Source organism: Somniosus microcephalus, chromosome 9 (genome assembly GCF_052327205.1).
Source record: "Somniosus microcephalus isolate GS21.2 chromosome 9, FLI_Smic_1.0, whole genome shotgun sequence".
Lineage (NCBI taxonomy): Eukaryota > Metazoa > Chordata > Chondrichthyes > Squaliformes > Somniosidae > Somniosus > Somniosus microcephalus.
Genome location: NC_140995.1, coordinates 65,304,600 through 65,320,205, shown reverse-complemented (window position 1 = coordinate 65,320,205; position 15,606 = coordinate 65,304,600). Strand labels below are relative to the sequence as shown.

General features: G+C 44.8%; 2 protein-coding genes across 12 annotated transcripts in view; one reads left to right on the top strand and one right to left on the bottom strand.

Annotated features, from left to right (window-relative positions):
- The window catches only part of tbce (tubulin folding cofactor E), a 69,040-nt gene that overhangs the window by 47,361 nt on the left and 6,073 nt on the right, over window positions 1-15,606 (top strand). For 5 of the 7 annotated variants that reach the window (XM_085996701.1, XM_085996703.1, XM_085996704.1 and 2 more), the window contains one exon: window positions 7,114-7,316. The exons of 1 other annotated variant lie outside the window; for it this stretch is intronic. In XM_085996701.1, coding sequence (XP_085852827.1) covers window positions 7,114-7,203 — 90 coding nt within the window. In that variant the 3' untranslated portion in view covers window positions 7,204-7,316. Of the gene's footprint in view, window positions 1-7,113; window positions 11,080-15,606 lie in introns of all 7 variants that reach the window. One more of the 7 variants, XM_085996699.1, reaches the window with a different exon arrangement.
- The window catches only part of b3galnt2 (beta-1,3-N-acetylgalactosaminyltransferase 2), a 72,438-nt gene continuing 67,249 nt past the window's right edge, over window positions 10,418-15,606 (bottom strand). For all 5 annotated transcript variants that reach the window (XM_085996707.1, XM_085996705.1, XM_085996706.1 and 2 more), the window contains 2 exons: window positions 11,595-11,651; window positions 10,418-10,976 (listed from right to left, as the gene is read on the bottom strand). In XM_085996707.1, the coding sequence (XP_085852833.1) occupies window positions 10,845-10,976; window positions 11,595-11,651 (189 nt within the window). In that variant the 3' untranslated portion in view covers window positions 10,418-10,844. The remainder of the gene's footprint in view (window positions 10,977-11,594; window positions 11,652-15,606) is intronic.

The window sequence follows — 15,606 nt, the reverse complement described above, 5'->3', positions numbered from 1 at the left end:
GTAGATTAGTCAAGCATGATTTACCTTTTGTAAATCCATGTTGACTTTGTCCGATCCTGTCACTGCTTTCCAAGTGCTCTGCTATTACATCTTTTATAATGGACTCTAGCATTTTCCCCACTACCGATGTCAGGCTTACCGGTCTATAATTCCCCGCTTTTTCTCTACCACCTTTTTTGAATAGTGGGGTAACATTAGCTACCCTCCAATCCATGGGTACCGTTCCAGAGTCTATCGAGTTCTGGAAGACGACCAGCAATGCATCTACTATCTCTAGGGCCACTTCCTTAAGTACCCTGGGATGTAGATTATCAGGCCCTGGGGATTTATCGGCCTTCAGTCCCATCAATTTTCCTAACACCATTTCCCTACAAATACTGATTTCTTTCAGTTCCTCCCTTTCATCAGACCCTATGTTCCCTGGCATCTCTGGGAGGTTATTTGTGTCCTCCTTTGTGAAGACAGAACCAAAGTATGTATTTAGTTGGTCTGTCATTTCCTTGTTTCCCATTATAAATTCCCCTGATTCTGACTGTAAGGGACCTACGCTTGACTTCACCAATCTTTTTCTCTTCACATATCTATAAAAGCTTTTACAGTCAGTTTTTATGTTCCCTGCAAGCTTACTCTCATTCTATTTTCCCTTTCTTAATTAATCCCTTTGTCCTCCTTTGTTGACTCCTAAACTGCTCCCAATCCTCAGGATTATTGCTTTTTCTAGCCAATTTATATGTCCTCTCCTTGGATCTTATGCTATCCCTAATTTCCCTTGTTAGCCATGGTTGAGTCACCTTTTTTGTTTTATTTTTATGCCAAACTGGGATGAACAATTTCTGTAGCTCATCCATTCGGTCTTTGAATGTTTGCCATTGCCTATCCACCGTCAACCCTTTGAGTGCCATTCCCCAATCAATCCTACCCAACTCGCTCCTCAGACCATCGTAGTTTCCTTTATTTAAATTGAGGACCCTAGTCTCTGAGTCAACTACTTCATTCTCCATCTTAATGAAGAATTCTATCATATTATGATCGCTCCGACCCAAGGGGCCTCGTACAACAAGATTGCTAATTAATCCTTTCTAATTACATAATACCCAGTCTAAGATGGCCTGATCTCTGGTTGGTTCCTCGACATATTGGTCCAGGAAACCACCCCGTAAACACTCCAGGAATTCCTCCTCCACAGTATTGTTACTAATTTGGTTGGCCTAATCTATATGTAGATTAAAGTCACCCATGATGACTGCTGTGCCCTTATTGCACGCTTCTTTAATTTCCCTTTTAATGCCATCCCCAACCTCCGCCTTACTGTTGGGAGGTCTATATACCACTCCCACTAATGTTTTTTTCCCCTTAGTGTTTCTCAATTCTACCCATACAGATTCCACATCATCAGAGCTAATATCCTTTATTGCAATTGTATTAATCCCTTCTTTAACCAGTAATGCTACCCCACCTCCCTTTCCTTTTTGCCTATCTTTCCTGAATATCAAATACCCCTGGATGTTGAGTTCCCAGTCTTGGCCATCCTTGAGCCACGTTTCCGTAATCCCAACCAAATCATATTCGTTTACCTCTATTTGCGCAGCCAATTCATCCACCTATTACAAATGCTCCTCGCATTAAGACATACAGCCTTCAGGCTTGTTTTTTTAACGCTCTTAGACCTATTAGAATTATTATTTACTGTGGCCACGTTTGATTTAAACCGTTGATTTCTCTGACTGCCACTTTTGTTTTTTCTCCTTCCTATCTTTTGCTTTTATCCCTGTTTTCCTTTCCTCTGTCTCCCTGCTCAGGTTCCCAACCCCCTGCCATTTTAGTTTAAACCCCCCCCCCGAACAGTGCTAGCAAACCTCCCCGCAAGGATATTTGTCCCGCTCTGGTTCAGGTGCAACCCGTCCGACTTGTACAAGTCCCACCTTCCCCAGAAGCAGGCCCAGTGATCCAGGAAACTAAAGCCCTCCCTCCTGCACCAACTCTTTAGCCACACATTCATCTGTTCTATCCTCCTATTCCTATACTCACTAGCACGTGGCACCGGGACTAATCCAGAGATTACAACCTTTGAGGTCCTACTCTTTAATCTGCTACCTAGCTCCCTAAATTCTTGCTGCAGGACCTCATCCCGCTTCCCACCTATGTCGTTGGTCCCAATGTGAACCACGACCTCTGCCTGTTCACCCTCCCCCTTCAGAATGCCCTGCAGCCGTTCAGTGACATCCTTGACCCTGGCACCAGGGAGGCAACAAACCATCCTGGAGTCACGTCTATGGCCACAGAAACGCCTATCTGTTCCCCTTACAATAGAATCCCCTACCACTATTGCTCTCCCACTCTTTTTCCTCCCTTCCTGAGCAGCAGAAGCACCCCTGGTGCCAGGAAGTTGGCTGCTGCTGCCTTCCCCTGGTGAGTCATCCCCCTCAACAGTATCCAAATTGGTATACCTGTTTGAAAGGGGGATGGCCACAGGGTTCCCCTGCACTACCTGCCTGCTTCTATTGCTCCGCCTGGTGGTCACCCATTTCCCTTCTGCCTGTGCAGCCCTACCCTGCGGCGTGACCAACTCATCAAACGTGTAATCAACGACCCTCTCAGCATCGTGAATGCTCCACAACCCATCCATCCGCAGCTACAGCGCCTCAATATGGCCCGTTAGTAGCTGCAGCTGGATGCATTTCTGGCACACGTGGTTGTCAGGGACACTGGCAGCGTCCCTAAATTCCCACATAGAGCAAGAGGAGCATAACACGGGGCTGGGCTCTCCTGGCATGACTTATCCCTTTAATTAATTTAAATTAATTCAATACCACGAGTTAAAGATATACTCTAGGGCGCTTATTTACCAACTGTCCCCACTACACCACAGAGACCCAAGAAAATATAAACCGCAGAATTTAAGCTTGTAATGAAAAGGAGAAAGAAATACTCACCAACCAATCACTTACCTGCTTCCTGGTGACGTCACACTTGGATTACTTTTTACCTCTCTCCCCTGCTGTTGAATTGGTATGCCTCGCCTCGCTGAATCAGCTGCCGCTTTTAAACTGCCGCCGGTCACTGCTCCCTCACAGGTCCGATGCTCTGGTCGGGCCTCTCCTCGCTGGATAAATGCGAGGTTATCCATTTTGGTGTCAAAAACAGGAAGGCAGATTATTATCTGAATGGCAATAGATTGGGAGAAGGGGAAGTGTAATGAGACCTGGGTGTCCTTGTGCACCAGTCGCTGAAGGTAAGCATGCAGGTGCAGCAGGCGGTTAAAAAGGCAAATGGTATGTTGGCCTTCGTAGCTAGAGGGTTTGAGTACAGGAACAAGGATGTCTTGCTGCAGTTGTACAGGGCCTTGGTGAGACCACACCTTGAGTATTGTGTGCAGTTTTGGTCGCCTTATCTGGGGAAGGATGTTCTTGCCATGGAAGGAGTTCAGCGAAGATTCACCAGGCTGATACCTGGGATGGCAGGAATGACGTATGAGGAGAGATTGGGTCGATTGGGCTTATACTCGCTGGAGTTTAGAAGAGTGAGAGGGGATCTCATTGAAACTTATAAAATTCTGACAGGGCTGGACAGACTAGATGCAGGAAGGATGTTCCTGATGGTCGGGGAGTCCAGAACCAGGGGTCACAGTCTAACGATAAGGGGTAGGCCATTTAGGACAGAAATGAGGAGGAATTTCTTCACCCAGAGAGTGGTGAACCTGTGGAATTCTCTACCACAGAAGGCAGTAGAGGCCAATTCATTAAATATATTCAAGAAGGAGTTGGATATATTTCTTAAGGCTAAAGGGATCAAGGGCTATGGGGAGAAAGCAGGGACAGGGTACTGAATTTGGATGATCAGCCATGATCTCGTCGAATGGTGGAGCAGGCTCGAGGGGCCGAATGGTCTACTCCTGCTCCTATCTTCTATGTTTCAATAAGATCATGGCTGATCTAGCTCAACTCCACTTTCCCACCCGATCCCCATATCCCTTGATTCCCTTAGTGTCCAAAAATCTATTGATCTCTGTCTTGAATATACTCAATAACGGAGCATCCACAGCTCTCTGGGGTAGAGAATTCCAAAGATTCACAACCTCTTGAGTGAAGAAATTTCTCCTCATCTCAGTCCTAAATGGCCGACCCCTTATTCTGCAACTGTGACCCCTGGTTCTAGACACCCCAGCCAGGGGAAACAGCCTCCCAGCATCTACCCTGTAAAGCCCCTTAAGAATTTTATACGTTTCAACTGAGATCAGTTCTGTGGAGTAAGATTAGTAACAAAAAAAAGTTAGTTGACAGGATCTCAGCCACACCAGGTTAGGGAAGGGAATGTCTGAGAAGGTTCCAGCCTCCGATCACATACCATCGAGGCTGATGCATAACGGCTGCCTCAATGGGGTTTAAGAGGGCAACCAATCCCGCCATGCACCCCCCAAAACTGTACCCCAGCAAGGACTCTGTACCCTCAGGAAGGGACAGAGGAAAGTTGGCAAAGATGAAAAAGAAATGTGTAACGTAATAATTTTTTGCAAGGCGAGTGGAATCGGTGTCTGACGCTCCAAACTAGGACTTGGCACCACAAGTAAGAGAGATGTACGTCTTTTCAAAGTCTTCCAGTCCTTACAGCCTGGATTTGGAAGTGAGTAGGAGTTCAGGGAGAATTCTAAAGCTGTGACCTATCGGGTGAAATTTGACATGGGTGGCAGCGCAAATGCAGGCGCTAGCGAATCAGCCGCCCCTCTCAAACCCCATTGAATTCGCTATCATCCATTTTTTACCCCGTACGGTTTGAACTGTGGACAGTCTGAGACATGCTACAGATAGGCGACCTTGAGTCAAGTTCCTCATTGTAAAAGGGTCGCTCTGCAGTATTGTGAGGTGTTACACTAACACAGTGCAGTATTGTGAGGTGTTACACTAACACACAGTGCAGTATTGTGAGGTGTTACACTAACACACGGTGCAGTATTGTGAGGTGTTACACTAACACACGGTGCAGTATTGTGAGGTGTTACACCAACGCATGGTGCAGTATTGTGAGGTGTTACACTAACACACGGTGCAGTATTGTGAGGTGTTACACTAACACACGGTGCTGTATTGTGAGGTGTTACACTAACGCATGGTGCAGTATTGTGAGGTGTTACACTAACACGGTGCAGTATTGAGGTGTTACACTAACGCATGGTGCAGTATTGTGAGGTGTTACACTAACACACGGTGCAGTATTGTGAGGTGTTACACTAACGCATGGTGCAGTATTGTGAGGTGTTACACTAACACGGTGCAGTATTGAGGTGTTACACTAATGCACTGCAGTATTGTGAGGTGTTACACTAACACGGTGCAGTATTGTGAGGTGTTACACTAACACACGGTGCAGTATTGTGAGGTGTTACACTAACGCACTGCAGTATTGTGAGGTGTTACACTAACGCACTGCAGTATTGTGAGGTGTTACACTAACGCACTGCAGTATTGTGAGGTGTTACACTAACGCACTGCAGTATTGTGAGGTGTTACACTAACACGGTGCAGTATTGTGAGGTGTTACACTAACGCACTGCAGTATTGTGAGGTGTTACACTAACACGGTGCAGTATTGAGGTGTTACACTAACGCACTGCAGTATTGTGAGGTGTTACACTAACACGGTGCAGTATTGAGGTGTTACACTAATGCACTGCAGTATTGTGAGGTGTTACACTAACACGGTGCTGTATTGTGAGGTGTTACACTAACGCATGGTGCAGTATTGAGGTGTTACACTAACACGGTGCAGTATTGAGGTGTTACACTAACGCATGGTGCAGTATTGTGAGGTGTTACACTAACACACGGTGCAGTATTGTGAGGTGTTACACTAACGCATGGTGCAGTATTGTGAGGTGTTACACTAACACAGTGCAGTATTGTGAGGTGTTACACTAACACACGGTGCAGTATTGTGAGGTGTTACACTAACACGGTGCAGTATTGAGGTGTTACACTAATGCACTGCAGTATTGTGAGGTGTTCCACTAACACGGTGCAGTATTGTGAGGTGTTACACTAACACACGGTGCAGTATTGTGAGGTGTTACACTAACGCACTGCAGTATTGTGAGGTGTTACACTAACGCACTGCAGTATTGTGAGGTGTTACACCAACGCACTGCAGTATTGTGAGGTGTTACACTAACGCACTGCAGTATTGTGAGGTGTTACACTAACGGTGCAGTATTGTGAGGTGTTACACTAACGCACTGCAGTATTGAGGTGTTACACTAACACGGTGCAGTATTGAGGTGTTACACTAATGCACTGCAGTATTGTGAGGTGTTACACTAACACGGTGCTGTATTGTGAGGTGTTACACTAACACGGTGCAGTATTGTGAGGTGTTATACTAACACACTGCAGTATTAAGGTGTTACACTAACACATGGTGCAGTATTGTGAGGTGTTACACTAGCACACTGCAGTATTGTGCGGTGTTGCACTAACACTGCAGTATTGTGAGATGTTACACTAACGGTGCAGTATTGTGAGGTGTTATACTAACACACTGCAGTATTGTGAGGTGTTACACTAACACACTGCAGTATTGTGCGGTGTTACACTAACACACTGCAGTATTGTGCGGTGTTACACTAACACTGCAGTATTGTGAGGTGTTACACTAACACACTGCAGTATTGAGGTGTTACACTAACGCACGGTGCAGTATTGTGAGGTGTTACACTAATGCACTGTGCCACATCGTTCCCATCTCACCGTTGCCCTCTAGAAGGTGTCTTGTGCAGGTGAAGACAGGAGCGATCATTGGGCAGAGAGAACTCACTGTGCCACCGTGCCTCTGGTAGCAGCCAGTTTCATGAGTTTGCCTCCCTCAGCCAGAAGAATAACTGAAGCAACACTTTGTAATAATGAGATAAAATGTTTTTTACACCCCACTTTTGAGCATTATAGATATTTACAGTGATGCAGCAGTGTAGAGCGGATTTATTGTTGAGAAAACAAACTGAAACCCCGATGAGAACTTATTCAGTGAGGAGAAATTTGTTTTTCATCCTTTAATTGGAAATCTGCGTGTGCTCTGCTCCAAGTGACAGGCGTACAGTAGAACTGATCTTTTTATTTCTTTTTTTAGATGGACATGGAAATAGACATGGATAATGACCTGAAGCCTCTTTCATTCTACTCGATAGAGAGCGGAGACTGTATATTAGTGCGATGGTAGCTGTACGTAACTAGCACATTATATAGAAAGGACGCACGACTTGGAGCCTGGAGTGGAGAGAGTTTGCAGCACCATCCCAGCACTCTGTTGCAGGTGCATGTGATCAATGTAAGGTACATGCAGCTTTGGGGCAGCACTCCTTTACGCCTGTACTTCAGACAATGCTGGTTAGTTACTTGCTGGCGAACAGTGATTTCTTTCTGTGCCAGCCTTGAAGCTACAGAATGTGATGCGAATGTTACAAAGTCCACATTATAATTTGCACCTGCATCAAAACTCTTGGCTTTTTATTTAATTGTTTTTAGTAAAAAAACAGAAGCTCAGTGTAGTTTCTTTACATGATAAACAGGTCTGAAGGTGCAGTTTATAACACAGTTCTAAATTAACATGTTCTGTTTAGTGATGGCACCTAGTGTTTGCCCAAAATCCTAATGCAGACTTTGAGTGGTTAACCTCATTCACAAACAATGTTTGTTCTTTGTACAGTAGTGGTTCTGAACCGGTAATAATTTGAAGTGAGCTGAAAGGTTCAGTGTCTTTTGGTGGTTGTAGGCATTTGGCCTTAATGTTACTGCATTGGACTCTCATTCAGAAGCTTAACAAGCATTTTAAGTTCAGCTACCTTCTACAGGTGAGTTTGGATGATTCTTGGCTGAAAGCCCTCGCCCCTGAGAGATCTCCCATCCCCCACAATGTGAACCTTGTGGTAGCCAAAATGGAACCGTATTGGTGGTGGCTGTGGAGCGGGCGAGTGCTGAAAGTGGCCAGCCCTCCCAGCTATAGTGTGTGTGGAGAGGTGGGGTGAGTTGAGGGTGTGATAAAGCTTTAGAAGGAGAATAATATTCTACACATCACTGGGGGGAGAGACATTATAAATCCTGTGTAAAATGAATCTCAATGGAGCACTGTAAGAAAGTTTCAACTGTTTAGGAAGCACTTAGTTATAACTCACAACTGAGTTTAAGGTTGTCCCCACCATGAACTGTAAGTAGGTATTTAACCCTTTTACATTGCATATATCCTACATAGTTTTGACAGTTAATGAAACAGACTGGTAATACAGATTTTTTAACATCTATATATCTGTACTTCCTAACATCACCACGCAATCCAATTCTAGCCTTGGTGAGAGACTGTTTGAATAGTTAACCATTGAGGGGCTGCACTGAAGTGAGAGTGTTGAGGTTTGCTTGAGCTGTTGGTTAGAGCTCCTCTTGCTCCTAGAACACTTCAGCAACGTCCAATGCATCACCAAAGGCTGAGCTCTCCTACGATTCACAATCCTCATCGGTTTGGAGAGACATGCAGATATTTGAAAGAGCAAAAAAACCCAGAAAACATTTGCACTTCGGGGCTTTGTGACGCCGCTCATGTCAACATAGCCTGCGCTGAGTAGCAATATAAATCTGATCCTCCTACTCCTTTTGTACCTGTACCATAGGCTCACAGCCTCGAAATTAATCGGGCATGGCCTTAACTCCAAGTTAGTTTAGTGACTGAACCTGCAATAGATTTCTGATGAAGGGTTAGACCAGAAACGTTGACTTTTTCTCCTCTCTCCAGACTCTGCCTATTTTATTTTATCACCCTCCAGGGTTTATAGCATCTTGAAATGTGTAGAATATTACTCCCCTTGTAAAGCTTTCTCAACAAACTTCTCAGAGACTTGCACACCTTTAAAGTGTTGTATGTAGAATGTTGTGGGTTACCAGAGTTCTAATTACATTTGACATTGGTAAATATCTGTACGATGAACTAATGCAAATTCCGTTCCTCTCACTCTATAATAAAAGGTTTTAGATGCAATCAGGTGTTTTCTTTTCTCATTAGCTGAACTAAAACAACCTTTAATAACATGGATCTTTCACAAGGTGTACAATTTCTGTTCTGGAACTGTAACATGGTTTGCATTGTAGCGAGGACTAGTTTTTACAAAGTGTCCATCTCGGACAGGACAAGACAAAATGCGTAAATGTAAAACTACCCGTGTGCAGGTTGAGTGATTGCACGTACTTGTATAATAGCTAGAGCAATGCGATTGGCCTTGGTCTTCAAGGAAATTAGTCCATAGCAAGTCTGGTCAGATACCACCAGTTTAATAAGGGCACACATGAGCAAGGGAAGGTCACCCCTTATGGAAGGAGCCAAGGCTGATGTGGTATGGATGCCACCAGAAGTATAGCACTCTGACAGGAGTGGAACAGTGTGGGCTACACCTTCAGCAGGAACAAGTTCCACCTCATGAATAGACGTTCCATTTCAAATAGCTAGGTGATCTTCTGCCAACAAGCTGGCCCAGAGCAGAAGATTTTGTACTGAGCCAAACAGACCACAACACATTCAATCCCTAGTCTGTATTTGCTGGGTTGCAAAAGAATATTATCACCCTTTGGCCCACTCCCAAACCTCACACCACCCTGCCTACCAAAAAATACACTTGAAATGTATAACAGCCTCTGCCCCACCCATTGCTGGGTAGATTATAACACCCATTCACCACCTACTGAAAAGAGGTTAGAGCTTAATTGTGTAGGCACTTTTTCTTGTCTAAGCTTGAATTCTTCCTCCCTTATCTCCAAGATTGTTTGTGTTAATATTGAACTTCTCTCTTCCCTGAAGATTTTAAGTATCTCAAAATCACTTCTAAGCTGCCCCCCTCCATGTAAACATCCCCAGTCCCCTCACCCTTTCATTATGGGTCAGCTGCCCTTCAAGGTGGTGCCCAGAACTGTACACAACACTCGGCGAGCCTGGCTCACCAATTATCTCCTGGGAGTTTTGCTTGAGTTGAGATCCTGGTGCCTTTTTCACCACTTCCCCACATTGAACTCCCATTTGCCACAGTTTTGCCCACTCACCTAATCTATCAATGTCCCTTTGCAACTTTCTGCTCCCATCTACACTATTTACTGTGCCACCTATCTTAATGTTGTCAGCAAACTTTGATATATGGCTCTCTATTCTTTCATTTAAGTCATTGATGGATACATTGAAAAGCTGAGGGCCCAGTACAGATCCCTGGGGGACACCACTAGTCACATCCTGTCAATTGGGAGTACATTCCCACTATCCCTACTCCCCTACCCAATTCCCTACACTTCTTGTTTAAGATGTTTTTCACCCCATCCCTCTCCTGTCATTATTTATTACCTGCTCCCACGGTTAGTTTTCTTTCTTCACTCTACATTAAATGACGGGGGGACAAAGGCAGAGGAAAGGATTAGAGTACTTTTATTCTTAGAAATACAAAAATAGGAAGGTTTGCTAACATTTGTTTAATAATCAAAACTATCTTCTGTTAACTTCTTCCGTTGCTACGCACAGGAAAGTCGTGTGCAGCCAATGGCACTGGTGGAGCAGTGCCAGCTCCCAACCAGCCTGGATCAAGTAAGATCGGTAACAGGTAAAAGCCCATAGGGCTGAGTGGAGCTGGGAATTTATAGGTAGGTCCTCTTTGGCCGCAATCATTTCATTCCAACTGCTATCTGGTCCGTCAATACTGATTCCTCATCCTCTGATAATAGACGGACCACAGCCATACAAGTGAAACACAGAGCAGTGTCCACGCTCAAAACCAACAGCACCTGAGCCAAAGGATCTTTGCTATTTGTCCTGACTGGCCGAGAACGCACTGGCGATCCTCACTTTTGACAGTAACAGGGGTTTCCGCACTGTTCCTTGTTCTTCCACAGCTCAAGCAGCTCCCCCGGAGAATACTGGGGGGACGAGAGAGCACCTGGGAGACACCTCTTCTCACACAGCCAACGAGCATCCTTGTAGGCAGGGGAGAAAAGGGTGACATTTCAGAACAAAGTGTATGCTCCTCTTTAAGCTACAATTACTTACAATACATTCAAGGAGAAGAGTATGCCAATGGTAAGTCACAGGAAAGAGCAGGTGTTGAAAGGCTATTCTATGAAAAAGAAAGACACACTTGTGGGGGAGTCCAAAACTCGGGGCCATAAAATCACTAAAATCTATTAGGGAATTCAGGAGAAACTTCTTTACCCAGAGAGTGGTTAGAATGTAGAACTTGCTACTACAGGGAGTGGTTGTGGCAAATAGCATAGATGCACTTAAGGGGAAGCTAGATAAACACATGAGGGAGCACGGAATAGAAGAATATGTTCATGGGATTAGATGAAGAGGGGTGTGAGGAGGCTCGTGAGGAGCATAAACACCAGCAACGACCTGTTTAAGCCAAATGGCCTGTTTCTGTGCTGTACATTCTACGTAATAAATAGTTCATTGCTAAACTGCAAAGCCATAATTACTGTGAAAATTAGTCTTAGACTCCTAAATCAGCAATGCAATAAACTCCCTACACACAGCCAAACTCTTTATATTCTCAAAAGAGAAAACATTGGAAATGTTGAATATAATTTAGTCACCTGATGCCGCTGAGGTCCAACTGCAGCCATCCAAATGCCCATGCTGACATCTTCACCCTGCAGTTACAAAACAGGCCCTGGGTTATTCTCACAACCGTACCTTCGACATGTAACTGGCTATAATGTGAACTGCTCAAGTTATAAATTGCATTCATTTAGTGACAGCCTCTAAATACTTTGGAACAGTATCAACAGGATGCTAACAATCGAGATTAGTATTCCAAGAATAACACTTCCTTCAATACATTCCTAGATAGGCCAAAAAAAAATTCTCACACCTTTGCTGTTTTTTAAATTTTTCATTGTTTCATTGATCAGCCCTGCACTCTCTTAGATCGCGGGTGCTGTCGCCGACTCATCCCCAGCCTTGCCTTTAAGAGCATTGGCCCTTCTCTTTAAGGGAAGGAAGGAGCCTGTGACTCCGGCAGCGCTGCACGGAACATTTCTCGACGCTCTACCAATACCACCCTCTCACTCTCTTTAGTGCTTTAAGTGACGAGGCAGCAGGCGCATGGGAACACCATCGCCTCCAAGTCACTAACCATCCTGACTTGCACATATATCAGCGTTCCTTCATCGTCACTGGGTCAAAATCCTGGAACTCCCTCCCTAACAGCACTGTGGGAGTACCTTCACCACACGGACTGCGGCGGTTCAATACCACCTTTTCAAAGGCAACTGGGGATGGGCAATAAATGTCGGACTTGCCAGTGACACCCACATCCTGAGATGCCAAGAAAGTAAAACTCCAGAGAGGATCTTTGTCGTAAGGAACAATGTTCCTTTAGGATTTTGGTTTGCAATGGTGTGACAGGGGATGTTGCCCACTTCCACATACTGTACAAGGAATGCCCGAACAACAAAGTTTCTCCTGTACTATTAAAACATCCAGACTTTGTTCTTGCAGTTCGACCTGCTTTTTTCTGTTATTTTAGCATCATTGATTTCCTCATTTCCTGTGGCAATAGATGTGAAGTCACTGTGTGGATTTCCAATGCCAATCTGTGTTTTGTTCAATATTGACTGTTACTTTTACACCCTCACAAACCCACTCTGTGTATTACTAACTGGAGTGATCCCCATTCTAGTGTGGGAATGGTGACAAAACTGCAGGTGGGAATAAGGAAGGTTTAACTTCAGAACAATTAGATTATTAATTTATGAAGAGACTAAGGAATTATCATGAATAGATATTGCAGAAATCTTCCAGCATGAAACTGTTTTCCCATGGTCTGGTTGTTGGTTAATCTCCCTTCCTACTACACAGTGTTCATGCACAGTCCAAAGAGCAAAATTAGGCCTGCTCAGGAGCTGATGGGGTAGATAGAGGGAAACTATTTCTTCTGTGTGGGGGGGGGGGGGAAGAGTCCAGAACAAGGGGCCATAACCTTAAAATTAGAGCTGGGCCATTCATGATGTCAGGAAGCACTTCTTCACACAAAGGGTAGTGAAAATCTGGAACTCTTTCCCCCCCCCCCCCAAAAAAAGCTGTTGAGAGTGGGGGTCAATTGCAAATTTCAAAACTGAGATTGATAGACTTTTGTTGGCTGAGGGTATTAAGGGACATGGAACCAAGGCAGGTAGATGGAGTTCAGATCAACCATGATCTAATTGAATGGTGGAACAGGCTCGAGGGGCTGAAAGGCCTCCTCCTGTTCCCATGGTGTTTGGTGGGGCAAGTGGTAAATGTGATTTGGGGGGGGGGACTTGCTCAGCCAGAGACTGGAGGCAGTGAGCAGTGATCCTGGTTCATCAATAATACAGCAGGCTTGGACCATTTAACACACACACACACACACACACACACACAAAACCCACTGGAACTCTCTCTGCCAGTAAACTTGTAATCTGATTTTGTAAATAATGGAATTGGACAGAAGTTTGTGCTAAACTCAAACATTAATTCTTTAACAAAGTATTGGCAAAAGCAGCAACGGTCTGACCTTTAGTGCTGCTGAACAGCTTCTGTACTTTGACAACATTGCAAAAGTTGTAACTGTGGAAGCGTGTACATACAAAAAGTGAAAATCCTGCTTTGTCAGGGTGGGCTGGTGGGACAGCAGGTTTTTACTGTGCCAGCACAGACCCCATGGAGTGGGGGGAACCCTCAAACATAGTGAGAGAGGAAGTATTAAGGGGTTTAGCAGCTTTAAAAGTGGATAAATCCCCCGGCCTGGATGAAATGTATCCCAGGCTGTTCAGCAAAGCAAAAGAGGAAATAGCAGAGGCCCTGACCATCATTTTTCAATCCTCTCTGGCTTTAGGTGTGATGCTGGAAGACTGCTAATGTGGAACCCTTGTTTAAAAAGGGAGAAAAGGATAGACCGAGTAATTACAGGCCAGTCAGCCTAACCTCTGTGGTGGAAAAATTATTGGAAAGAATTCTGAAGGACCGGATAAATCTTCATTTAGAAAGACACGGATTTGTTAAGGGAAGGTCGTGTCTGACAAACTTGATTGAATTTTTTGAGGAGGTAACAAGGAGGGTAGATGAGGGTAGTGCGTTTGATGTAGCGTACAGGGACTTTAGCAAGGCCTTTGATAAGGTTCCACATGGCAGATTGGTCACGAAGTTAAAAGCCCATGGGATCCAGGGCAAAGTGTCAAGTTGGATTCAAAACTGGCTCAGAGACAGGAAGCAGAGGGTAACGGTTGATGGGTGTTTTTGTGACTGGAAGGCTGTTTCCAGTGGGGTTCTGCAGGGCTCAGTACTAGGTCCCTTGCTTTTTGTGGTATATATCAATGATCTTGAATATCGGGGGTATGATTAAGAAGTTTGCAGATGATACTAAAATCGACTGTGTGGTTGAGACTGAAGAAGGAAGCTGTAGACTGCAGGAAGATATCAATAAATTGGTCAGGTGGGCAGAACAGTGGCAAATGGAATTCAATCTGGAGAAGTGTGAGGTAATGCATTTGGGGAGGGCTAACAAGGAAAGGGAATACACATATTAAATGGTAGGACACCGAGTAGTGCAGAGGAACAAAGGGACCTTGGCGTGCATGTCCACAGATCCCTGAAGGTAGCAGGCTAAGTAGATAAGGTGGTTAAGAAGGCATACGGAATGCCTGCCTTTATTAGCCATGGCATAGAATACAAGAGCAGGGAGGTTATGCTTCAACTGTATAAAACACTAGTTAGGCCTCAGCTAGAGTACTGCGTGCAGTTCTGGCCACCACATTACAGGAAAGATGTGATTGCACTAGAAAGGGTACAGAGGAGATTTACAAGGATGTAGTTATGAGGAAAGAGTGGATAGGCTGGGTTTGTTTTCCTTGGAACAGAGGAGGTTGAGAGGAGACCTTATTGAGGTGTATAAAATTATGAGGGGTATAGATAAAGTGGATAGAAAGGACCTATTTCCCTTAACTGAGGGGTCAAAAACGAGGGGGCACAGATTTAAAGTAATTGGTGGAAGGTTTAGAGGGGATTTGAGGGGAAATTTCTTCACCCAAAGGGTGGTGGGGGTCTGGAACTCGCTGCCTGAAAGGGTGGTAGAGGCAGGAACCCTAGCCACATTTAAAAAGTACTTGGATGTGCACTTGGGATGCTCTAACCTGCAGGGCTACGGACCAAGAGCCGGGAAGTGGGATTAGGCTGGATAGCTCTTTGTCGGCCGGTGCGGACACGATGGGCCGAAATGTAACTTTCTATGATAAGATCACAATCGTGACCTTGGTCAGTTCGTCTAACATTTGCCCAGACAGAAAGCTGGCACTAGAGTCAGTGCAGGCTGATCACCTTCACCTAGGAAGTGGAATCTCCCAGATGGGTAATGAAAACCATTTAACCAAATTTGGTAGATTTCTTTCAGAAAATTACATGTTGGGATGCAGTATATGAGTAATTTGAGACATGACCTGTGTAGTTCTTTGAAAGAGCTATCCAATTAGTCCCACTCCCCCTGGGGATAGGGCGGGAAAGTGGAGCTAGCAGATTAACCATGATCTTATTGAATGGCGGAGCAGGCTCAAGGGGCCGTAAGGCCTACTCCTGCTCCTATTTCTTGTG